The sequence below is a fragment of the Mesoplodon densirostris genome, chromosome 5 (genome assembly GCF_025265405.1).
Source record: "Mesoplodon densirostris isolate mMesDen1 chromosome 5, mMesDen1 primary haplotype, whole genome shotgun sequence".
Classification (NCBI taxonomy): domain Eukaryota; kingdom Metazoa; phylum Chordata; class Mammalia; order Artiodactyla; family Ziphiidae; genus Mesoplodon; species Mesoplodon densirostris.
In genome coordinates this window covers 114891386-114917692 of record NC_082665.1, presented here as the reverse complement: position 1 = coordinate 114917692, position 26307 = coordinate 114891386, and the positions used below count along the sequence as shown (strand labels likewise).

The 26307-nt window shown below is 35.8% G+C and overlaps 1 protein-coding gene across 5 annotated transcripts in view; it reads right to left on the bottom strand.

Moving 5' to 3' along the window:
• The window catches only part of OPA1 (OPA1 mitochondrial dynamin like GTPase), a 92409-nt gene extending 66849 nt beyond the window's left edge, over positions 1-25560 (bottom strand). The window contains exons 1-8 of one of the 5 annotated variants that reach the window (XM_060099300.1): positions 25340-25560; positions 21173-21491; positions 20417-20513; positions 17612-17719; positions 16511-16564; positions 15760-15827; positions 7089-7199; positions 1637-1690 (exon numbers count right to left, since the gene is read on the bottom strand). In XM_060099300.1, the coding sequence (XP_059955283.1) occupies positions 1637-1690; positions 7089-7199; positions 15760-15827; positions 16511-16564; positions 17612-17719; positions 20417-20513; positions 21173-21491; positions 25340-25371 (843 nt within the window). In that variant the 5' untranslated portion in view covers positions 25372-25560. The remainder of the gene's footprint in view (positions 1-1636; positions 1691-7088; positions 7200-15759; positions 15828-16510; positions 16565-17611; positions 17720-20416; positions 20514-21172; positions 21492-25339) is intronic. The other 4 variants (XM_060099302.1, XM_060099301.1, XM_060099304.1 and 1 more) reach the window with 4 other exon arrangements.
• Between the last annotated feature and the right edge of the window lie 747 nt (positions 25561-26307).

Genomic DNA, 26307 nt, shown 5'->3' with positions numbered 1-26307 from the left:
TTAGATCTGCTGGGTTAAATTTATTATTAACATCAAAATTCTACCTATTTCTTTTCACTCTTATTTTAATGTAAAAATTTTAAAGTGCATGGCTTGCATTATATTTCTACTGAACACTACTGATATAGATAATGCTATTATTACATCATGAACTCTCCATCAAGTGTTTGTGTCAATGCCTAGCAGCTGACAACAACTGTACAAATTGAAGGGTTGATATCAATAGGTATATATAGGGGTGGTAGGATTTCCACTGGCTCACTTCTTGGTAAATATGGAATCAATTATGGGGTCTACATTTTCTGGGGCTGGAAACACTCTTTAGTACAGGTGCCAATCTGCAGTCTTCCTACAGAGATGTGCTCTGGGTCATCCTGCAAAGACGTCTAGACCAGTAATTCTCAAACTTAAGAATTCATCAGAATCACTTGAGGGTTTTTAAGAACAAAGATTGCTCAGTTCTACACCCAGAGCTTCCCACTCAGTGCAGATGGGATGGGATCAATAATCTGCATTTCCAACAAGTTCCCAAAGGACATTACTGATGCTAATGCTGCAGAGACCACATTCTGAGGCCAATGATTCTTAATCCCTGGCTGCAGATTGTAATCACCTGGCTGGGAAGCCATAACAAATATATACAGTGCTGCTCAGAGCACACGCAATTCTAACATATAGTCAAGTGTAAGAATAATGCATAGATATTAAGAAAACCTGGGACTCAAAATATACTAGTTCCTAATTTCATCTAGATTGTCCTTGTATTTTTTTCCCCTAAAAAGAGAGACCCAATAAGTCTTTTTAACTTATTCTTAATTATTGCATATCATTGTATCTACATAGAATAACTAAAGATAGAGTGGGTGATAGGGCAATTTTTCACTAGAATGTTACCTACTCAATTACATTGCACAGAACAAGTCTTTAATGATAATTGTTATCATCAATTATAAGAGAATAGCTTTTCATAGTAGTGTTAGAAATACCTTTGGAAAGGTTATTATCTGATTGGCTTTGGGCTTCAGAGAAGAACTGTGGTAGACTCAACTCCAATTTAACTGTTACTTAATTAGCCTATCAATGTAAAATTGCAAACATAGATTTATATAAGGACAGATCACTTTCCCCAGTTTTTGCCATAGTTTTTCTTTAAAATTAGAAGCATGAGGGCTTCCCTGGTGGCGCAGTGGTTGAGAGTCCACCTGCCGATGCAGGGGACACAGGTTCGTGCCCTAGTCCGGGAAGGTCCCATATGCCGCGGAGGGGCTAGGCCCGTGAGCCATGGCCACTGAGCCTGAGCGTCTGGAGCCTGTGCTCCACAACGTGAGAGGCCACAACAGTGAGACGCCCGTGGACCACAAAAAAAAAAAAAAAAAAAAAAAAAAAAAATTAGAAGCATAAGATTCACTAAAAAATAGGTTTTTACACATAAATTAGTTAATTAAACTTATCAAGTTCCTTCATTATTCCTTATTTCTCAATTAGTTTTTGCATTTTGGGGGTCATCTACTTATAATAATAAGGTTCTATCATTAAGCCACTCTAAATTTTGCTTTGGTTAAAAAGATAAATTTCCACACCACCAAACTTAGAGTATAAGAAAAACTTTCTGGTTCTTTTTACTCATCAGAATTACCTGGGTATGCAGAAGCTCTTCTTGAAGTTGGTCTATTTTCTCTTTGTCTGACACCTAAATGTTTAAAATAAATAATTTTATTTGAGTAGAATTAGGTTTATATAGAATATACAGTAAGTTAATGTTTTTAAAAAAACATTTTTAAGAGTGAAAACTACTGGCTTTATATGGATATTTAGTCAAAGCAAATTTTAAATCATATGCTTATTTAAGTAAAAAAATCTTATTAATAAAAATAGCTCATCAAAATTGTATATTAAGTGAAAACCTTAAAAAGCAACCATCTTCCTATTGCCATTCTAGTCATATATGGCTGGCTTGTTAGAAAAATAAGAAAGCAACACATATGGTTACTACATTCTTGATAGGTTATTTTGTACTCAAGCACAGGGACTTGGATGCTTGGAGAAATAAGGCAATAATATCCTTACAGAAACGTTTTGGGAAGTCAGACACATGTTATCAACAGCTACTGAAAAGTTCATTGGTCATAGTGTATCTTTAAGCAAACACTATCCATTTCTATTCTGTAAGTAGGAAAGTGTTTAATAAATCCAAAGAACAACCTGCATTTTCAGAGCTTTAAGTGGAACCAGATGCTTGTTTTTAAATTCAGTTCCAATGCAAGATCTGCTAACCCGTAATAAAGCGAATGCATCAGGAGCAATGAAGTTGAGTAAAGCAACAAAAATTGATTTGAACATAAAACAAAAGTAGGATAAAATCCACAGGTATTGGGGAAACTACTCCGAATTGTTATTAATGCTAATAGTTCTAAGCTAAAATATTCAAAACAACAAAAAACTTTATTCTATAACAGGCTTTAAAGTAGTCACAATTCCAAATATAAAACACAATAATCAACTGTAATTAAAATGATGCCATTTATGACAAATACATGTAACTGTACTTTGACTCCCTGGTGAGATGCCAAAGTTGCCATTCTCAGTCTTTCAAAATAATTATCTAATTTCTGATACTCAAAATTTTTAGAGATGATTTTATTCCACAGGCGACAAAAATCAAGTTAAAATTAATGTAAATCTTTATTCATCTTTATTCATTGGCTATTTAAGCAATCAAGACATCATGGTAGCAAATATATATGAAAACATTCTAAATGATTTGCTTATTGAGGTAGACGTTAATAACTCTCATCCATGCAATAAAGTTATTTTGAGATTTTAATTCCTATTTCCAAATAATTTATCAAAATTCTTTTAAATAAAAATGACAATACTTGCTAGAAATGATAGGCATGTATCATTTTTTCCTAAAAAGCCTATGTTTAAAAATATAAATTTGATTTGGTAATTAGAAAAATGATAATATAAAACAAACTTTGCCAGAGACTTGTGGATAGAAGTGTTTTTCATTTGACTATGTGTTTGTGTAAAATGGACAAGAATTATTAATCGTCTCCTAAAATGTGAGGAGACAAGCACGTTGAGGAGGAGCCCACAACCCAAAGAACAAAATCTTAAAGGCCAATGAAGAAATAAATAATTCCATATTTTGACCATATGGCATGCCATCATACTGTAATAGTATGGTCATAAAAATTTTGTTATGCAGATTATATTCCCAATTCATTTTGAAAGTTTCTCTGATTTACTCTGTTCCATTAACTATTCATCCAACTGCAGTTAAATTAGTATGAAATGTATAAACAATATTAGTATAAACTGTTTTAGTTTTAGATGTGAATATTTAATGATTTCATGCAATATATCCTAAATTACAGTAGAAAATCCGATATTTCTCTATATCTGGGGCAATAATTAAGAAACTAATACAATTACACAAAGTTAGAATGTTTACTATAAGCCAAGGACTATAAAAAGTTACCTTGATAATTTGGTAAAATAAAAAGGATATATAAAGAGTTAAAATGATATAAGGTTATTAGAACATTACAAATACAATCTTTATGCTAATATTAGTATTTAGTACAATGACTGTTAAGATTTTCATAAATTTGGATTTTTAGAAATATTTAAATTTATCATGTGACCTTCTGGCACGACTGTTAGGAACAACTCATGCACAGTTTTACCAATACACTTCCTATCTGCTTAGTTTAATGTTAAATTAAAAGATTAATGTTATTATGTAAAAGACATGTGATGGTGGAATCAAGAATTAGGCCTAATATTTTCTAGGAAACAAAATCAAAACATTTAGGTTCACAAAATAAATATTAAAGATTAATGATAAGATACTTTTACATATTTCCTTAAGAGAATAGTACATGCTATTGTTAGTCTATCATTTATTTGAGGTCTTAACTAGCAACCTGGGTATATTTTATTTTGATGCACTTTACTGGTAAAATTCAGCTACTTACAGTAAGTTCTTGTCCTGCTGTTTAATATATTTAGTTTTCATTATGAAATTAATTTAAGACTCACCCTGACAGAAATGGGTATCAATAGTCTTGAAACCAGAGCTTTTCTACAATTCCAGGGCTGTAAAATTGATGGAGAAAGAGCGGAACCTTCTGCAGAAACAAGCTAAAGCTGAAAGAGAAAAACCCTTACTAGCTCCTCACAAAACCAAACCTGATTTTTAAATTTTAAGTATTTCTTCCTACTAAGCAATTGTGGACATTCTGAAATACAGAAATGCATAAGACTCGTAAAAATTTTTATGTATGTGTACGTATTCACAGGAAGCAAACCTATCAATGGCAGGTTTTTTTTTTGGCAGTATGTGGGCGTCTCACTGCCGTGGCCTCTCCCATTGCGGAGCACAGGCTCCGGATGCGCAGGCTCAGCAGCCATGGCTCATGCGCCTAGCTGCTCCGTGGCATGTGGGATCTTCCCGGACTGGGGCACGAACCCGTGTCCCATGCATTGGCAGGCGGACTCTCAACCACTGCACCACCAGGGAAGCCCCAATGGCAGTCTTAATCTGCTGTCTCTGCATGAGCTCCTTTGCTCAGATGATACAGGGTAAATCTATTAGCTGCTACTAATAAGATATAAATAATGAAGGCCTACTTATATTTTCAAGGTGTAATAAGAAATAATGATCAAAAAGCAACAAAAAGTAGCTGTGGCTTAGAACCTCAAGCAAACCTCAAATGCTTGGAATGATAATCTCATCAAATTAGGATTTTGGTCATTATGACAATGTAGGGCTGAAAAATCATCTGTGTACTAACTATAGGGGGAACAAAGGGGAAGATACAGTAAGGAAACCATCTTTAAGGACAGTAAAAGGAATGATATTATTATAGAGGAGCATAAATTGTTTTTAGTCTCATTTACTTTCACACAAGGTACTGCGAAGTGGGCAGGAACAAGCCCCGTTTCGTGCTCTAACTAAGTATGCCTTAATAAACAAAACAGATGGAGGTACAGTCCTGCCAGTAGCTCTTTTACAAATGTGTAAAGTGAGGAATAAAAGGGTTACGTGGATAATCCAATAAATATTAGGAATAGGAAGGATAACCGTAAGCCTGAAAAAAGGCTAGGAAAGTAGGCCCCAAATGAACATTAACCCTTGGCAGTGTAGAAAGTAAACAATATTCACTATTGATATTGCTTAAATCATCAGATTCAATAGCACATCAATAATCTTAAACTGTATCTTAGAATCTTAAAATAGCAGATCTATAGGACTCTTTGCAAATTATTTTACCATCATGAAAAAAACAAGCACTACTAGTAACTAGAGCTATATTCATATCCTTAACTAACGTATCAAAACACAGTAGCTCCCTCCCCTTCTTTCTGTAACAAAGCTAAGGAACAGAGAGGGCTTAGCCTAAGCATCCAACTTGTTACAATATTTAAATGGTACTCTCAACAGCATGAGGAACAGAGAATGCTAAAGCACCATTTAAAGTAAGCCCTCCCTTGGGACTTCCCTGGTGGTACAGTGGTTAAGAATCCGCCTGCCAATGCAGGGGACACAGGTTCAATCCCTGGTCTGGAAGGATCCCACATGCTGTGGAGCAACTAAACCCGTGTGCCACAACTACTGAGCCTGCTCTCTAGAGCCTGCGAGCCACAACTACTGAGCCCACACGACACAACTACTGAAGCCTGTGCACCCTAGGGCCCGCACACTGCAACTACTGAGCCCACGCACTGCAGCTACTGAAGCCCATGCACTCTAGGGCCCGGGTGCTGCAACTACGGAGCCCGTGCACATAGAGCCCATGCTCCGCAACAAGAGAAGCCACCGCAATGAGAAGCCTACACACCGCAATGAAGAGTAGCCTCCGCTCACCACAACTAGAGAAAACCCGCACAGAGCAACGAAGACCCAACGCAGCCAAAAAAAAAACCTAAGTCCTCCCTTGGTTTAACACAAGTAGGAAAATAACTTGTTTTCTATTTCTACCTATGTTATTCATTCACTGAAAGCTAAACAACATATAGGAGTTGATTCCACAGCCATGGAATTGAGAAAAGCCAGGTAGTGATACTGAAAAAATAAATGAAACTATGATGAGTATTCTCAAGTATTAACCACCACCAAATGCAACAGGGTTAGCCAGCAGAATTATTGCACTAATTATCTATAATATTGGTTGATTTCAATATCAGAACCTACAGGAAGCTAATTATATGACTGAATCTTTTTTCCTGAGTAAGATTTGCACCTAACTCCAAAATTTTTCTTATCTAATATATGTAACACAAATAGCTGATTTCAAGATCTTAGAGTATAATTTTAAAATCATTACATACAGTTCATTTGACTCTAGTCTCTTTAGAACATTAACCTTGGGATCTATACTATAGGATCATCTAACAGCCAAAAGTATATCTTTAAGGATTCCTTGGTTGCTCCTATAACCAAACATCTGTATACTGTTATGCTGAGTTTTATCAGAATCTGTTCTTTATTGACCAGAATTATATCAAATTTCCAATGTTCAATCCTTCAGTGGACAAGGTGAAAATCTGTGCTGACTTTATTACTAAATGTGGAAAATCTTTATACAAATTTATCAAAGTATCTAAGAATAACTTTGCCCCAAAGTTAAGTCAAAATAGTTTCCTTCTGTAAGAAATAAGAATTCTCTGCTGATTCATTTTAACTAAAACAAATACATTTCATTCTTTAATTTAACATGGTCATTCACAGTAACCCTTTTCATTTTACAAATGAAAACTTGGAGAATAGACAAGTTGGCTACAAATTTAAGGTGACTCAATAACTGGACCAAGTAAACTGCAATTCATAATTCTTATCTAAGTACAAATCCATGAGCCCTCACAGATAATCTAATTTTCAGAAAATAAATTCCTATGTTTAATATTTTGGATTTACCTACTCTAGGAAAGTTGCATATCTCCATTATCTTTCATATTTTTACTTTGTCAAAAATAATTTCTCATAATTGGAGTCCATGAATGGATTAAGGTGACATGATCCTGGTAGAAACGGCTGATTAGTGTGAACATATCAGTAGCCCCCTTAAACCATCCATCACCTTGCGCTTCTGTTGGGCATGGCTCGTGCTATATTGGCCTGCGGCTCTGCGCGCTTCCTCTTCATGCTCTTGAATTTGCTGTTGTAAGAGAATGAGCTCACCAAGCAGACCCTGCCATGAGTTTACAACGAGGAGAAGAGGAAAATTGGGGAGGAGAACAATGTTAAACCAAAGGGCACAAGAAAGGAACAGATGTAAGTCAGAGAGGAATGGATAGCTTATAACAAAAATGGAAACTCAATTATGTACCTTTAGAGCCACTGTATAACTGGGTTCTGTACTACATTTCCATTTTTCTCCTCAGTAAAATTATGTCTCAGAAATATAAAACAGCATAGTTTAATAAGTGAAAAGGAAAATGCAATAAGTGACTGCTGAATAAAACGAGCCAGATATATAATATCAACATACAGTAAAACCGAGACTAACTGGAATGCTCAAGGAAGGTGGCACTATAGTTAACTAAATGTCCTAGTAACAGAAAAATTGAGAAAACAAATACTTCAACCCTTATTTTTGAATTGCCAATATGAACTAGTGTACGCTCCTGACTTGATACCTATGGGGGAAGAAACAAAACTGATTTTTGAACAGTGTTGATTTCAAAGGTCTGAATCTTCTAATTCTCAACCATAAGTTTCGTAAGACTAAATGGGAGAATACATAATAGCTTAATCACTTATTAAATTATTATTCTTAAGTTTTCCTTGACATCTGATGTCTTCAATTAAAGACCCCTCAAGGGACTTGCCTGGAGGTCCAGTGGTTAAGACTCCAAGCTCCCACTGCAGGGGGCGTGGGTTTGACCCTTGGTCCAGGAACTGAGATCCCATATGCCACGTGGCATGGCCAAAAAGTAAATAAATAAAGATCCCTCAAAATGCAGTTTCGAGCATCAAGTTAATCAAGGTTTTACATTAATTCATAATTTTACATGTCTACGCACAGAATCTTATTTGATTAAAATCTAAGGGTTTTTTTTTTTTGCAAATTAAAAAATGTTTGAGGTACTTTTAGCTTTATACAACATCAAATAAGTAGTTTGACTGAATTTTCACTTTTTATGAGCTGTTTTGACATTAAATAAAAATGGCCTCTGAGAATATAACCAAGGATATATCAATTACTAAAGCACAAGTTCAATAAAATAACATAATTAAGATATGGAGATAATATAGTTACTATGAAAATAAAAATGAAACAAAACCCAGTTTGAACCTATGAACAAAATAATCATCATTTCTATGTTTAAAATTCATTCCATTTAATAATCATGAAATGTTCATCTGATGCAATGTATTCACTTGTGACATGAAAGTAAAATACAGGTCATTTTCTGTACAGTGTTTTTAATTGCTGTCTATTAGATAATCAACCTCAAGAAATGTAGGAGAAAAAACAACTAGCAATTGACAAGGTCAGGAACCTTATATTTTCCCAATTAGAAACCCTATAAAGGCAAAGTTCCAATGAATGAGGTCACTCTTTAATTTGCACAAGAATAGTTACCTGGGAGAACAATTTTTACCAAGTTATAATAATAAAAAGAATTAGGAAAACTAACACTCATTAAAATAGTCCAAATTAGGAGTTTCAAATAGCTTCACAGCTTTATAAAATAACTGCCAAAAATATTTTATTTTGTATAGTACAATTATAAAGTTTCTTAAAATGAAATATTGGTTAAAGTTACATTCAAATTTTAATTAGTAGACTCACCTGGAGGTTTAATAACTTAGTTTATATAATCCAAAGATTTATATAAATAAAAAAGTTTACCAGAACAGAAATAAATACAAATAGAAAAGCTGTATTACAGTAAAGCAGTTTAAATTAAGGGAAATATTACCAAACAATTAGGGGGATTTTTATTTTGTTTGATTCTTAGTTTTAATACATTAAGTTATATCAACATAATGAAACTGGTTGACTTACTATATAAATCAAAGGATGAAACTAGTTGATATTTCTTCATGAAAAGTAAGAGAACATCAAAGTGGCAAGTAACATAACTGAAATTTCAACATTTGTTTCCAAATAGTACAAAATATATTTATAAAAACCTGCAGTTATCTTTTAACATGTATTTTTTTAAATAAACACTTTTATGGTCATTGATAAATCTATCAAAGAAATGCAATGCCAACTCACTACCCTCATCATTCCCATAATTTTTTATGTCCTTTTTTTTCATTTTTTGTATCACTGCCTTTCATCAAGCAGAAAGAAAAGTAATCCAACTCATTTTTATTCATTTAGTCATTTATCATAATCACTTCTTTAACTCATCCAAGTGTTTAGATTTCTCAAAACAGTTCCCTTTTAAAGAAGGCTTCCCATGTTGGCTTACTCATTAGTGTACCTGTGCTTTAATTAACATAATACCCAGTAGTATAAGTTATAAAATGCCAAAGCAGTGAGAAAATATTCCACATTTCTTAACTGTGCTGGTCTATCAGGCACAGGATTCTTGTTTATTCATAGCTTAAACACCCCTTCCTAATCCCCTGTTTATATGTACATACAAATTGTATGGTAAATATCTAATCTCTATTACAAGAAAAACACCCTCTCTTTCTAGTGACACCTCACTTTCCTTCCAAGTCTGTTACTGAAGCACTTTTATGTGAAGGTAGTTGAAATTAACTGTTACCTCCTGAAAAAAGTAGGAAGAAAACAAGAATTAGGCACAGAAAAAGCTATATACACTATACTAAAAAAGGTTACCTTTATCCAACTTTAGGCATCAAATCTCACCCTAAGCACAGCTAGATTAGCTTTTAAAGCTAAGGCTTGTGGAATAAGGAAGGGTAAAATGTGTGTGCCTCCTGTGCAAGATGAGGCATTTGTTCATGCCTCCTTACATGAACAGAACACTTTTACTCAATAAATATTTTCCCAAGTTCAGATATTCTTCTCAAGAAACAGCACATAATTGTTTTTTAAATGATATATATTACATTAAATATGTACTAATTGTGGTCTTTAACAAGTTATTGTAAACAACCACAGATGAATACTCTCTAAACATCTCCTGGTTACTGTCAATTTGACACTGCAGTTCTCATAGTCCCATATTTCATGTACAGTGTTCTCAGGTTTTTAAAAAATTATAATGCAGACCAAGAAAATCAGTGATAACTCCAGAAACCAAAATATCAACTGAAAATGCTGCAAATACCTCTGAAGTTGATAAACTTGTTAGAAAATATTTTTTAAAATCTTGAAATTATGACTCATTCTTATGTGAATACATTTAAAATGCTATATTTTGGGGAATTCCCTGGCAGCCCAGTGGTTGGCACTTGGTGCTCTCACTGCTGGGGCCCTGGGTTCGATCCTTGGTTGGGGAACTAAGATCCCGCAACCCAGGAGGCATGGCCAAAAAATAAAATAAAATAAAATAAAATATTGGGTTGGCCAAAACGTTTGTTTGGGTTTTTGTGTAAGATATGGAAAAGCCCGAACGAACTTTTTGGCCAACCCAATACTATATTTTTAACAGTATTCTAAAGGGCCCATACCTTGTTTGTTTTTATACCTAGCACACAGAATAAGGCCTGACACTTTAGATGTGTTATGGCCAGCACCTAGGATAGGGCTTGGCCCATGTCTGTTGCTTGAATGAATTAAATGATAACCTACTTTTACCTAAAAATGCACATAGTTTACAGCATAAAATCCAAATTGGGTTTCCTAAAAATTGCCTATTCTGTAAATAAGCTACACATCAACCCTACAGTCCATTTTCCCACTTATCACAATCCCCAGAACAGGTTCAACAGGAATTAAGAAAAGGGGAGGAAATTAATCAAATAATGTTAATATGCTAACTCATGGAATAATTCTAAGTGTTAGATGATAATAATCATCACTGTTATTATCATGATATTAATATTCATTTAGTTTTATCATGCGCCAAGATCTTGTGCTAAAGGGCTTTACGAAATGCTCACAATAACCCTTATCAGGTAGGGTTCCCCCATTACTGAAGAGGAAACCAGAAACTCAGAAAAGCTAAGGAACTTATCCAAGGTCACACAGCTCAGAAAACAGGAAGGACAGAGTCTGAATACAGGCAGTGTGACTCCAAAGTCTACACCTGATACCTGTTAGCTCTACAGTCTCACTATTTTCAAAGTGCCTTTGACCCTTCACGTTCAATTTACATTTAAATGAGGAAAATGGTAAAACTACAATATTTCGGAGGGCAAATGTAAATTACTCATTAGAGAAGGAGTTGACGAAGTACAGTGGGCTACCTGAGTAGTCCTAGAGACCACAGGGCTTGCAAACTTAAAATATTTACCATCTGGCCTCTAGGGAAAAGCTTGCCAACCCCTGTTTTATTAGTTTTAAAAGTAACTTGGGTCCAGGAAAGAACTTCGTGAAAGTGAAGACTTCTTTCCCCTTCCATTTAAAAAATATTCCTAGGCACTAAGCTACTTTTCAAAGTTTGAATAATTCTGCTATTTCATTAGCTAAAAAGATCTATTTTCCTATTTTCCTCCCTCCCAGTAATATATAATTCAGCTCAAGATATTTACAGCCAACTAAAATATGTTTATTATTGGATATCAGAAAGAAGTATGTCTTTCTACTTGAATTATTTAATTTGCTCCAATTGAGAAATATCGTATCCTATTTTACTATTTGGACAATTTCTACAAATAATAATTTTAAGAGATGAACAAATCAGTCTATTACCAATAGTTTTTATCAATAATACAATTTCTACCAAATCCCCTTTGTTCTAAATTATTACCTAAAAAGTGTTATGTATACAGTATATATTTAATGTTTTTTAAATGACATAAAAATGCAATATGCTTATTATTAAGGAATAAAACAAATATCTAACCAAGTATAGTTGCCAATTGTTAGCTGCTCAGGAAACCTAAGTTTCCTGAATCTGCGGCTACTTAATGGTGCTGGTTGTGAGAATTTCATTTTGCCACAGTTTACATTATTTGTTGCATGAGGAATCCCAGAAATTTAAGTCCTACTTAAGCAACACTGCTTTGTTACAACTCAGAATTCTGAGTATAAGTGCTACCTTCACATTCTTGCTCTCCTCAATAGTTGTCAAATATTGAAGGCCAGGAGAAATTCAAAGGTAATCAGAGCAAAAAGACACATAAAATCTTTGGGCCCGCTCTTGTTAGCATTAATCAAATTCGCTTACTTTAAATCAGACTTTTACTGAGTTAAATCAACTGACGAATTGTGTTAAGAGTTCAGCATTATCCTAGGTGCTCTGAGAACAGAGATCTTGTGATAGAAATAGCCTATTAAACAGTAAGAATGAAAGCCAAAGTAAATAGTGTTTCATCTGTGAAATGTTTTAAATTGTTAAGAGAATAATTATTGGGACTAAAATGGTTATGGAAGGCTTCACAAAGGTGACAACTGAACTGGGCTTTCAGGATGAGTGGAAATTAGGCAGAGAAAAGGGAAGAGAGATATTTCAGAGGGTAGGTATAAAATAAGTAAAGCCACACAAATAAGAATTACAGTAACGTGGAAAGGAAGATAATTACTATTTAATGATTATTTTAAAAAGAGTAACAATACTTTTTATGATTTGGACTTCAAATATTTTCTATAAATTATAAATGGGCTTGTAACCTTCAGAATGACCATATTCCTTACTTCTATGAGATGTTTATGAGCCATCAGAAACATGATAGAACAAAAGCACAGATGATATCTCATTTAGCAAATTAATTTTCACTAGAACACAACAATGTTACTGAATCTAAAAAAAGGAGATACACTAAGTGGTCCTGTCACCTATATATATTATGACTGATATACAGAAATCTACTGACTTACAAACCAGGTGAGTCCATTGATTCACTAAAAAAGCCTTGCCACTCCAATTCCGAATTTGTCTTCAGGTAGATCTAAAGGTCTCCAGGTCTCAAGAATATTATTCAGGTCACACTAAGGGCTCTTTCTAATATTTTTCTATAGTGAACACAAGTTTAAAAATTTTTGATTAACTAAAAGCATTTACTAAAATGTGGTTTCAGTATTTTTCCATTTTTTATTTATCAAAAATATGTAGAAGAACTTTTGATAAACATAACTACTGTCCACAAACTGAACGGATATAAATCCAGGCAAAATCAAAGAAACTTGAGGTTTAGTTAGCCTGTGTAGCATTATGTGGGAATACATGCTTTTTGACTTTTTCAAGACCTCAATCACAACTTTCCAGAACACCTAGAAGTCTAGTGACCCAGACTGGGAACCACAGGTAATCTGTCTATTGTGTGGTTCATTCTGCCTCACTCAAGTCAATCTGGCATCTGTGTTCCTGCAACTCCCTGTCACTTTCACTTCAGTTGGCTTAGAAAGGTTCCTAATTGTCCCTCTACTTGCCAGCACTTTTCCAGATGTGTTCTCTTATTAGAAAGAACAAGTTTTTCTTTTTACTTCTAGTCGAAATGTTTTTATTACTACATTAAAAAAATCTGATTCACATTTACTTTTACATTTCTAATAGAAGTCTAGCCAGAAACTTTGGTATAAACCCAACAATCATTAAGCTAAGGCATGAACACTATTTTAAACCTTGGGGCTCTCAGACACCAGAACGAACCAATCTAAAAGGTATCACCTGAACTCTGGGTGCCATCCTACCACCTCTGATTATTGCCCAAATTTTCAAATTTGATGCTTTAGAATAATTTAAAAAAGGCTTCTGCTAAGGTCTCCCTTTCCATGCTTACATTCAACCATCAATTTACAGACAAGTTTCTTACAATCAGTTTATCTGCATCTTGTTTGAGTAGTTCATTATTTTCAAATATCACAGGTAACAGTCAAGCCTTGAAAACATAATGCTGCATATTAATAAAATTTAAAACCACGAGTTGAGGTTGAAAATACTTTTTCTGTAAACATTTATACTAGCATCTAATACTATCTGATTTAACCTATAATGAAAACGGCTTAATTTATAACAAATAGTTGGAAATAATTGGTGCATTTTTAATGGGCAAGATAATCACCATAAATTATGGAAAAGTTCAAAAGAAAGAGTCTACAACAGCACTTATCTTCAAGCAAAGCAAATTATAAAATAAAGCAATAAATTTGCTCTCATGTTTACTATGTAAAATAAAATCTGAAAATATAAATTCCCAGAGATCAGTTCTCTTGTTTCTTCTATACTGCAGAGCTCTTGATCATTTATCAGTTACTACTCATTTATCACCTTAGCAGGATTTTAAGGGAATTATCTGTCAGGCCCTAAACAGGATTCTCATTTACCAAAACAACCCTAGGCCATATCAGAAAAGAACAGAGATGCAAGCCTCCCCTAACTGATCTAGGCAACAAGAAATCCTGTCGCTCAAAAACCATACTACCATACTTGTAACAGGGGTTCCTTCTCCCCAGTTAGATTAGCTTTTCTCTGCACATTAAGTCTATCTGCATTAAGGGCCAAGGCCTTGGTTCAAAATAAGCTGTACATCATAGGTTAATTTCTATTCAAATTTTTCTTCCCAGTAGCATGTATAGTCAAGGGTATCCCTTGGTTAAAATAATGCCAGTGGAAAAGGTATCAAAAATGATCAAGTTAAAAGGCAAACACACACATGTATACACACACATTTTGAAAAATGTTTTCTCCAAAAGATCAAGTTAAAAGACAAAAGAAAAAAAATCTTTTGAAATATAATTAAAACTTGGAATATCATGTAAAAAGCTCAAAGTTGAAGGACAGGAAACAAGATGTAAATCTATACATAGGAATTACTTTCTCCCTGCTTCCCCAAAAAACATAAAATTATTTACCTCAATGATTTAAAACCAAAATAACCTTCATCATTTAATTTTTAAATGTTCATATTGAATTTTTAAATGTTCATGGAATATTTTTTCTAGATATTTATTTATCTAGGTTATTATTTAAAAAAAAAAAAACTTCCAAGGAATCAGTTATCTTACCAATTTCAAAAGATGAAAAAAATGAAGAGTAAGACAATATCAGGTGAACATATTAATATAAATACACAACAATCCATGTTATTCTACATCAGCAATTCTCCTAAAAGTTTCATATGGGTTTTAATGCATGAATTGAAATTAACATATCCTAAATAACCCCCTACATAATTTTGTTGACTATCAATGTAACAGAAGTCTGTTTATCCCTTAGTAACAAACTCACCGTTCCCTTAATATTTCCTCTAACTGTATATCATGAAACATTAGTCCCTAGAAGGTATTTCATGGAAGAAGGGTTTTGTTGCTAAATAAATCTGGAAAACCCTGCACACTTTGACTTCTCTTAGAGATTCACAATGCACATGCATATATTAAGGTCTGAGAAATCCTAGGGAAAAGAAAAGAAGCCTGTTTGTTTTATTTATACCAGCTTTCCCCCACACATACTTAACAACAAAGCCCTTTGTTGGGGACAACCCTGGAATCTAATATTTCACAGATATATTTGAGGGAAACTGGCTTCTCCAATTATATTCCAGAACTGTTGAATAATACCTTGCATTTTGTACCAAGAATAATAACAATACCTCCACTGGATGCTTTTATGTTTGCTTCTCGGATGTTACCATTTTCAGAGCTTCCAGGGTAGGTAAAAACTTTAAAAAATCTTTCAAGACTATCTATGTGAAGAATGCTCCTTTATACGTACCTTTCTATAAGGCTTGTCACTTTCAGACCCGGGATCTGTCGCTCTAAATGCCGTTTCTCCAGGTGAACCTTAAAGATAAATATGCAGTCCTTTAACTTCTCCAGTGAAGTCAATAGCCTAAACTAAATTCCAAATTATGTTTAGTTGGTTGAAAGATAAAAGGATTTTTAGAGCAAAAATCACTTTTTGGAAAGCTATTCTTATTTTAAGGAACAGAGTGGTAACCTAAGAAAAAAATTTTCAAAACCATTATAGGACATGTTTAACTGATTTTTTAAAATATCACTGAAAATTACAATAAAAAATAAGGCAATCTTTGATAAGGATTATTTTACATGAGAGTACTTACAGTTCAGCCATACACTACTGCCATTACAGACCATATACAGTAAAAAAATTAAATTAAAAATGTCACCTGTGACAGGACAGATGAGACAAACTAAAATGACTTTCGTTTCAATTATCAGAAACAATCAGATCAGGTTCAAGAAAATATTTTGGTTAACCAAGCTTTCTTTTTAATAGCTTTAATCTTATAATATAGACACATATTTAGGAATTTTAGTTTTACCACAAAAAATTATTTTATTATTTCCACCTAAAGGATAATGAATTTGCCCAATATAGTTCTGACATTTTAAAATTCAGCATAAGCAATATTATAAATTTGGTCTGCAATTTTATTTGCAGCTAGTTTATTAGATGCATTTAAAAGGCATGTTAAGATCAGCAAAAATATCTGTTTACACACCTAACAAGAGAAGTAGGTCAGAAGCTTCTATGACTTCACTAACCAATTTGTGACCTGTGAAAAATCAGCAAAGGGGGAAATAGAAATGTAACATTTAACAATGAGCAAACAAAGATGTCTGAGACCTCAGATTTATACCATGATAGGGCAGAATTGGGCAAATACACCAGGACTAACCTTAGTAAATTCTACTCATTATGGTCCGTTATAATTAAATTTGTTTTAAAATCACCAAATCGGCTCTAACCAATTATGAACAGCAAACACATAGGAAGTATCATCTACTTGTCAAGAACAAGTGATTTATTTTTCCCTCACTGACTAAAGCCAAGCATGTTTAAGTTCCTGCAAATTTTCATTTTCTTGGGCCAAACAAAAATTAAAACCACGGGGACTTCCCTGGTGGTCCAGTGGTTAAGACTCTGTGCTTCCACTGCAGGGGCCACAGGTTTGAACCCTGGTCAGGGAACTAAGATCCCGTGTGCCGCATGGCACGGCCAAAAAATAAAAATAAATTAAAAAAAATAGTGAAACCACAGAGCAAAAAAACTTCATGTTTATCCTTTTATCAAAAACCTGGCTTTTATTTGTACTAAATATTTTCATTTAAAAGATGGAAATAGGGACTTCCCTGGTGGTGCAGTGGCTGAGAATCCGCCTACCAATGCAGGGGACACAGGTTCGAGCCCTGATCCGGGAAGATCTCACATGCCGTGGAGCAACTAAGCCCGTGAGCCACAACTACTGAGCCTACACTCTAGAGCCCGTGAGCCACAACTACTGAGCCCACGTGCCAAAACTACTGAAGCCCGCGTGCCTAGAGCCCATGCTCCGCAACAAAAGAAGCCACCGTAATGAAAAGCCCGCCTGCCGCAAGGAAGAGTAGCCCCCGCTCGCCACAACTAGAGAAAGCCCGCGCATAGCAATGAAGACCCAATGCAGCCAAAAATAAATAAACAAAATAAATAAATTTATTTTAAAAATGTTAATTTAAAATTATAAATAAATAAAGATGGAAATAAACAAATGAATACATTTTAAGTATTTTTCCTCTGTGTTTCCCAACATTTTAAATGAGATCAAACACACGTCCTTCCTTACCTGTGGTGAAAAAGTCCTTCAATAAGCTGAGGCTTTCAACAATCTTGTCAAAGTCGGGTGCCAATTTTGCAAGGTCCTCTGAATCAGGAAGGGCTTTTCTAATTTTCTCTGGAGAAGAGAAAAGAAATAGTCTCAAAATAAGAATTTGACTATTGAAACATTCATACAATTTAAATAATCATTATAAACTTAAACATTTTTTCCATTTTTCTCCCTATTCCAACTATAACTGCTACATATATCTGAAACAATGTGTTATTCTGATGATCTTCTACAAGCCATGAAAATTTTTTAAAGACTCACCAAACATACGGTTTAGAGGGTTATCTTTGATTTATAAGTTAAATGCCTTGAGACAGAAACACTGTATAAATGTTAACACTGGATTGGAAACAGAAGTATTTTTTGGGAGGAAGTCACAACAGAAAGGCAATGAATCAAAGAAAAAAGAAAAAATATCTTTTGTAGCACCTGACCTGAATTCCAAAAAAAGTGATGAAATCCCAGTTCAAGTTTAAGAACAGAACTCCATTACTTTTCTCTCTCCTTTTGTATTCCCTAGGAAGACTAACACTTGTTACCACTTCAGAAAAACTGTCTCTGAACCCAAGACAAGCCATTACTTTATTATTGCTAGCTTTATTTATAAAGTGATCAAGTATTTATTTTTGTTTACAAATACTCAACAATTTTGTCAAAGTTTGGTACAACTTTACAGTGTTTTCTGAATTAGGAAGGGCTTTTCTAATTTTCTCTGGAGAAGATAAAACACAAAGTTTCTCAGAATAAGAATATGTATTAGGTCTTATTCGATAAAAGCATTAACTTGTTTAATTTTCATGTCAATGCTACAAAACAGTTCTCATCAACCATTTTACAGACGAGGAATGGGGCACAGAGGTTAAGTAACAGGACCTGCACATACAGCAAAGTGGGGGAGTCAGGTTTAAGCCTAGACAGTCTAGCTTCAGAACCCAGGCTTGCAGTCACTACAGCGCGGGACTAGTCAATGCATACCGTTAAAAGCTCTTCTCATAAACGTTAGAAAAATAATTTGAAGGAGTGCTTTTCCTGTAAATATCTTTGTCAATGCAACAGTTTTATCTTTAAGACAGTGCTGTGAATAGTGCATGCAGAGATTAAATCCACCCCCATATACACCTAAGCTAAAGTCTAAAAAATGTCTACACAAAGTCTTAAAAAAGAGACCTGAGGAAAATAATTTCATCAGAAAAAATCTTTTTCTAAAGATCACCATGAGTTACTGGCAATCATAACTATCAAATATACTTTTTTTCTCATCTATCTATTATTTGAAAAAGGGAACAATGAAAGACTAACAGAGAAATTACTCTGGACACTAGCAGGCTCTTAAGGAACCTGGTTACAAAAAGTAGAGGTAACCAAGGTACTCAATCAAAGGGAGCTAGTTAGGTGAAGCACAGTGCATCTGTTCTGGGTAACATCAGACAACATTGAAAATGATATTCAAGAAGGCTGCTCGGCAGAGTAGAAAATGCTGACAAATGTGTTAGGTAGCAAAAGATAAGATAGCAAAGTGTATGTTCACTATGACTATATAATTCTTAAAAAGGAAAGTAAAATATTAACCACATACACAAAATAGGTACAATTAAAAGAAACTGATCCCTAAGGATAGTGGCAGCTGTGTTAAACTGATGAACTAGTGGATAATTTTTTTCTTACCAATTTTTTTTCTGCTATTCTATTACTTTTATCATTAAAATAAAACTGCTACAACAGGCCATCATCAAAAAATCTACAAACATGGTGGTGTGATGAATTGGGAGATTGGGTTGACATATATAAACTAATGCGTATAAAATGGATAACTAATAAGAACCTGCTGTATAAAAAAAAATCTACAAACAATAAATGCTGGAGAGGATGTGGAGAAAAGGGAGCCCTCTTGCACTGTTGGTGGGAATGTAAATTGATACAGTCACTATGGAGAACAGTATGGAGGGTCCTTAAAAAACTAAAAATAGAATTACCATATGACCCAGCAATCCCACTACTGGGCATATACCCAGAGAAAACCATAATTCAAAAGACACATGCACCCCAATGTTCATTGCAGCTCTATTTACAATAGCCAGGTCATGGAAACAACCTAAGTGTCCATCGACAGATGAATGGATAAAGAAGATGTGGCACATATATATATATAATGAAATATTACTCAGCCATAAAAAGAAACAAAACTAGTTATTTGTAGTGAGGTGAATGGACCTAGAGTCTGTCATACACAGAGAAGGAAGTCAGAAAGAGAAAAACAAATACCATATGCTAACACATACAGAAAGGAATCTAAAAAAAAAAAAAAAAGGTTCTAACGAACCTAGGGGCAGGACAGGAATAAAGACGGAGACGTAGAGAATGGACTTGAGGACACAGGGGCGGGGGAGGGTAAGCTGGGACGAAGTGAGAGAGTAGTACTGACATATATACACTACCAAATGTAAGACAGCTAGTGGGAAGCAGCCACCTAGCACAGGGAGATCAGCTCGGTGCTTTGTGACCATCTAGAGGGGTGGGATAGGGAGGGTGGGAGGGAGACACAAGAGGGAGGAGACATGGGGATATGTGTATATGTACAGTGGATTCACTTTGTTATACAGCAGAAACTAACACACCACTGTAAAGCAATTATACTCCAATAAAGATGTCAAAAACAAAAAAACTGCTACAACCTTAAACTTAGAGTTAAGGAGCTATCTCAATACAACTATTTCTCTTTCCTAAAGATACAACCAAGAAAAGTATTTTAATGTTGATACAAACCGAAATCGATATACTCATCAATCTCCCATACAATGTCAGGCACAATCCATTTATAGTCACTAAGGTCAGGTATCATGTCTTTCCACTGATCAAAAGTCTGAAAGATAAGAAAGTATGCCGATCAAATGATCTGAATGCCATATAAAATATAAAAAAACTATTTAAATTTATTTTGTTAAAACATGCTAAGCTACTAAGAGCAATGTATTATGTTCAAAATTTTTAGAAACAAAGTGGCCTCTGCTCTTCTAAAAATAAATTAGCAGACAAGCATATAAAACATGTAAATGTTCCTTTACTAAATACAGAAAATGGAAAAATTCAAAATGTACTCCTATTTCAAATGGGTTTCATGATTTGGCTTTAAACAACACTGAGGAATACAAGGAAGACAGACCAGGGATCAGGATACCCCGCCTTTGGTCCCAGAGCTGCCACGAAGTAGTTGCATGAGCATGCCACTTACTTCCCTGCCTGTGCTACTAAATGGCAAAGCTGAAAATCAAACCTAAGTGTTCTTACTCCCAGACCAGTGCTCCTTCCATTAGGCCATTTTCATCTCTTATAATAACTAAGATTCGGAGAGCATTTTCCTATTAGCACCATTAAAACAATTTAGCACATAATAGAGACACACAATAAATGTTTAAACATTTAATTACATTCTACTGCACTAAAGAAAAACGACATATGCTAAGAAACCTTAAAACAATCATGCTGGAATAATTGAAAAAGCAGTAGGAAAGTTAACCTCACCTTTTTGGCTGTATAGCCACCCCCAACAGCAGATCCGAGTATCAGATACCGAAGTTTTAAGAGTCTTGCAGCTAATCTCGCTGGCCAAAAATTTCTGTGGGGCTGGTAGCCATATTTAATTGGAGAAAGTTTCAGTTTACGTAAGGGAAGGTTAGTTAAAGAGGAGAACTGCTGAAATGAGGTCCTGAAGTGGGGTCTTTGAAGCTTTAAGATAGGATGATGAGAATGATAAATACTTCGTGAAACCAGATGCAGTTTTTGTAGTGGTAAGCTTCCTTTTGTTCCAGAGCTGTGTTTCACTAAGGACTGGCAGACCTCACTGAAAGAAAAATAGGTGTGGAAGAAAGATCAGATGGGGAGACAATGCAAAGGAAATGATATAAAAGAGCAATATGCAAAAGGGAAAACACACAGGCACACATGACCAATCACACTGTGTCTTACGAGAGTCCACAGTTACTAACCATTTACTGTGTGCCAGGCACTGCTGCAGCAGGAGCTAACTCATTTGATCCTGCTGATAATCCTATGATAAAAGTACTAGTATCGCCCCCATTTTACCAACGAGGAAAAGGCGGACAGACATAAGTAAGTTGCTGAAGTCCCCACTGACATAAGGAGTAAAGGAAGGATTCAAACCTAGGCAGTGGGGACTCCAGAGCCTGTCCCCTAATTTACTATATATGGGCTATGATCCTGGTCCAAGAAATCAAAACTGAAAACAAAAAATGTAGAGACTTATTTTATTAACTACTGACAGCTATTTGCTGTCGGTAAAGTTGAAAACATAATATCTTTGTATAGTGACATATCCGAACTAAACTCATCATGGTAATCATTTTGAAATGGTATAGAAATACCAAATCACCATGTTGTGTAACAGGAACTAACACAGTGTTGTAGGTCAATTATACTTCAAAGACAACCAAACAAACACACATAGAAAAGAGATCAGATTTGTGGTTACCAGAGGAAGAGGGTGGCAGAAGGGGGAATTGAATGAAGGCAGTCAAAAGGTACAAATTTAGAGTTCTAAGCTAAATAAATACTAAGAGTGTAATGTACAACATGATAAATACGATGAACAGGCTGTATGTTATATATGAAAGACAGTAAATCCTGAGAATTCTCATCACAAAAATTTTTTTTTCTATTTCTTTTATTTTGTATCTATATGAGACGACGGCTGTTCACTAAACTTGCTGTGGTCATCATTTCATGATGTATATAAGTCAAATCACTATGCTGTACACCTTAAACCTATACAGTGCTGTATGTCAATTATACCTCAATAAAACTGGAAAAAAAGATGTGCTGTAATAGCAAAAAATGTTACCACTTAAATATCTAATATTAAGAACATAAATTTGTAAACTATGGTACATAAACAAAAGAGAATACTGAGAATACTGTGTATAGCCATTAAAGTGATAAATATGAAGACCATGTAGATATATGAAAAGATTTCATGTAATGTTAGGCTAAAATGGTGGTATGAAAATAAATGTGAATTATGGATGCACCTATACAAAAAAAGGCATGTAAACTTTTACTTTTAAGCACAAAAGTTCCAGTAGCTTATAACATCTATTCTTTGCCCTCTCATCTATGTTTCACAATCCTGAGATGGTCCAGGAATGGAAATTAAGGAGAAATTATTAACACCTCATGTACCTGGCTCCCCAGAAAAAGAAAGAAAGAAGGGGGGGAACACCCCAAAGAGAAAAGAATCTAAATGCACATGTTACTATCTGAGAGCTCTTCCCTCCTGTCCTTCCTGGCAGAGAATGGAAGTCTCCTACGAACAAACATACGTCTGATTAACTTATTCAACACACAGTCATAGTGCTTACTATGGGCCAGATCCCATACTAAAGAATAAAATTTTAATTCATTTAATTACACGGGAGTAGAAATATCTTAAGGAAAAGGAATCAAGGAACACTGAAATAATGTTGTGAAGAAGGACAGTGAGGGGAAAGGGGTACCTAGCTGCCAGGCATTATGTCAGATGTTTACACAAATGCTACTGTTAACTCTCAGAAAAACCCAATAAGGTTAAGCATCCTTATTTTACCAACTTGCTTTTGTTAAACTGTGTCTTGCCTAAGGTAGAATGACTAGTGAATGGTGGAAAAGGAATTTGAATCCATACTTCTATATTAGGCCAAACTAAAAATCAAATGTGATGCAAAACAAGGCTCCCCGACTCCAACCCCAGAAATCATCTATTCACACTCATCCATCATCTCCTTTTAATCTATGTACTGTTTCCTAGCATGTTATTATTTTTTCAACAATTTTATGCAAATATTTATTGCACCTAAATAAATGTTGGGCATTGGTCTTCTGACATATCTATGAGCACATATTTAGATATATATGTCAAAGAATGTTTATTTATTAAAGATTAAGAATTTAAATGTACTCCTTCATAACATGCATAGGAACTACATCAAGAGACAAACTCCAGGGCCTCCCTGGTGGCACAGTGGTTGAGAGTCCACCTGCCGATGCAGGGGACACGGGTTCGTGCCCCAGTCCGGGAGGATCCCACATGCTGCGGAGCAGCTGGGCCCGTGAGCCATGGCCGCTGGGCCTGCACGTCCGGAGCCTGTGCTCCGCAACGGGAGAGGCCACGACAGTGAGAGGCCCGCGTACCGAAATAAATAAATAAAATAAAATAAAATAAAATAAAATAAAATAAAAAGAGACAAACTCCAGAACTTGGGGCATCTGACCTTCCGCATGTCTACTTCTGCAGGCAGCTAAACTGTGCTATCAACATAAGACATATTAAGCCATGACTATAGAGTCAATAGTAACTTTAGAAACAATTTAGCCAACAGCATCCAATTGAATAAACAATTATCAGTTGATAATTAGTCGGTTGGAAACTCAATTCTTAACGTTTTTCCTACATATCTTAATTGCTCCAACAAAGTACGCTATTTTCTGCAAAGTCTTTTCTTATTTAAAGAAAATTAAATATATTGCCCCAGTAAATACTGAGGAGTAGAAATAAAAAGGTTGTAAATAACTTAGTTCAGTACCAAGCGCTGTGGATTTACTCAGAAATTAAAATTCCATGACATTAGAAGTAACTTATTCAATTATTCTAATTGACTGAAACTTCAACTATTGTATGCCATTCCGTTCTAAATTTAGAATCAAGTTAACCTTCATAAAACAAATGGATCCCCTCACTTATAAACACTATAAATTACACCACTTAAAAACATTCCGAAAAAAATTCAAAACAGGTGTTTAGAGACTGAGTTAATTCAGGAAAACCAACTTTTTCCAACCTTGCTTGATGTATGTTATTTCTCATCAAATGCCTGCAACAATGAGTTAAACCTGAAGATGTCCACGGATACTAGAACACAGCTACGTGTAAAGATTAAAGTCAAATTTAATTTCATTAAAATGCACACAGTAACCCATAGAAATGTAAATACTTCTATGATTTTCGGTTTAGAATAACACAGACCAGGGCAACAATAACACAGTGATTAGAAAGGTGGTGCTACATTAACCACCTCACATCCAAAAAGCAAGTCTCCCTTCCTAAACACTGAAAAAAGCTGCTATTAAGATAATATCTCTAATCACCATCTCTGACACTACATGTATGCGTCACCGCTCCAGATCTGACCCCAAATCATGTTCACTCAGCGTACTAAGGAAAGAGGCAGAGTCCCCTTCACCCCGAGAGCAGAGCTCAGGTACCTGCAAAAGCAATGTAAGCTGGCGTGGAGGCAGAAGCAAAAGACAGTGAGAATTAAGAGACGCGGCAAGGGTGACACATGGTTAGAGTCATAGAGCCCGGACAGACACAAGAAGCCACCAGAGACAGAGAAAACAGCGAGGATAGAAGGGTGAAAGGGGCAGGCACAAAAGGAAAATAGAAAAGGCCAAGACTGAAAAGCGCCCAGAATCTTCCGAGGGGCATAGGAACACGGACAGGGGCCAGTACGGGGGCCAGCACCTAGGTAAACCTAGTCAGGGCTCCTGTCACTCCGGGTCCTCAAAAATATCCCGGAATCCTCCAACTGCTCTCTGCTTGGCCTGAGAGTTACCTGCACATTCTGGATGTCGTGATGGGACAACCTCGTTTTCTGGAGGCCCCGGAAATAACGGGGCCAGGTCGGAGCCCGCACTTACCAGGCCACGGCAGCCCGGCGTAGTCGCCACATCCCGCCGGCGAGGAGGTCACACAGGCGCCGAGGCGGCCGGGGGGAGCCTCGGTGTCAGCCCCAGTCCGGCTCCTACTCCAGGAATGACCCAAGAAGAGGCCCTCGGCAACAAGGGCACAGACCAGCCACTGCGGACCTCCCAATGGCGAACGGACTTCCGTGAGAGCCTGCTCGGCACCCGTACTCGGTCCGTCGGGCAAACCTCCACCCCACCCCTCTTCCTAGGAGGGCAGCACAAACGGTCCGGGGGAGGACTCACGCATGCGGTCAAAGCCTCTGTAGGAACCACAGTATTTTCCCCTCCCCTCCCCTCTCCCCACCCCGCCCCGACCCGCCCCTCCCTTTTTGTTTCCAGAGTGGAATGGTGAATTCGTGCCTCTCTGGTTAAAGACTTGGGGAGGGGAGGGGTCTAGGTGTGGGGCAGGGGCTGAAGGACGAGAAATACGGAGTGATAAATTCTTACTGGGTGGCTACCATTTAGAAAATTTGGTATTGCAGGAGCATAGAGGAGCCTAGGAAATACAAAATGAATACAGTACAGGGAAAGAGTAATAGAATAATGAAAACCCACGGCTGCCCCTTTGCCCTGCTCCTTTGTTTGGCCTCTTTGTTTACGAAGTACTTTCATATTCTTAGAGCAATCTCCGGAGGCTGGAGAAGTACTGGACAAGTTAAATGCTTTAGAATCTCTGAAGGTCAGACCTAAGAGGGGTCATGAATTAGGAGACCTAAGGGCTTGGGACAAGCTTGTGCAGTTTATAAAGGCGTCAAAAATGATTTTGTTCATTTACTCCTTAACCGGCTTTCATCTGGCTTTCAATCACACTAATTTGTTGAAATTGCTGTTGTCAAAGCCTCCAACAATTCCATATTGCCAGTGGTCACTGGACTGCTCCGCGTTCAGCTCAGAATATTGGATCTCAGCACACTCCTTAA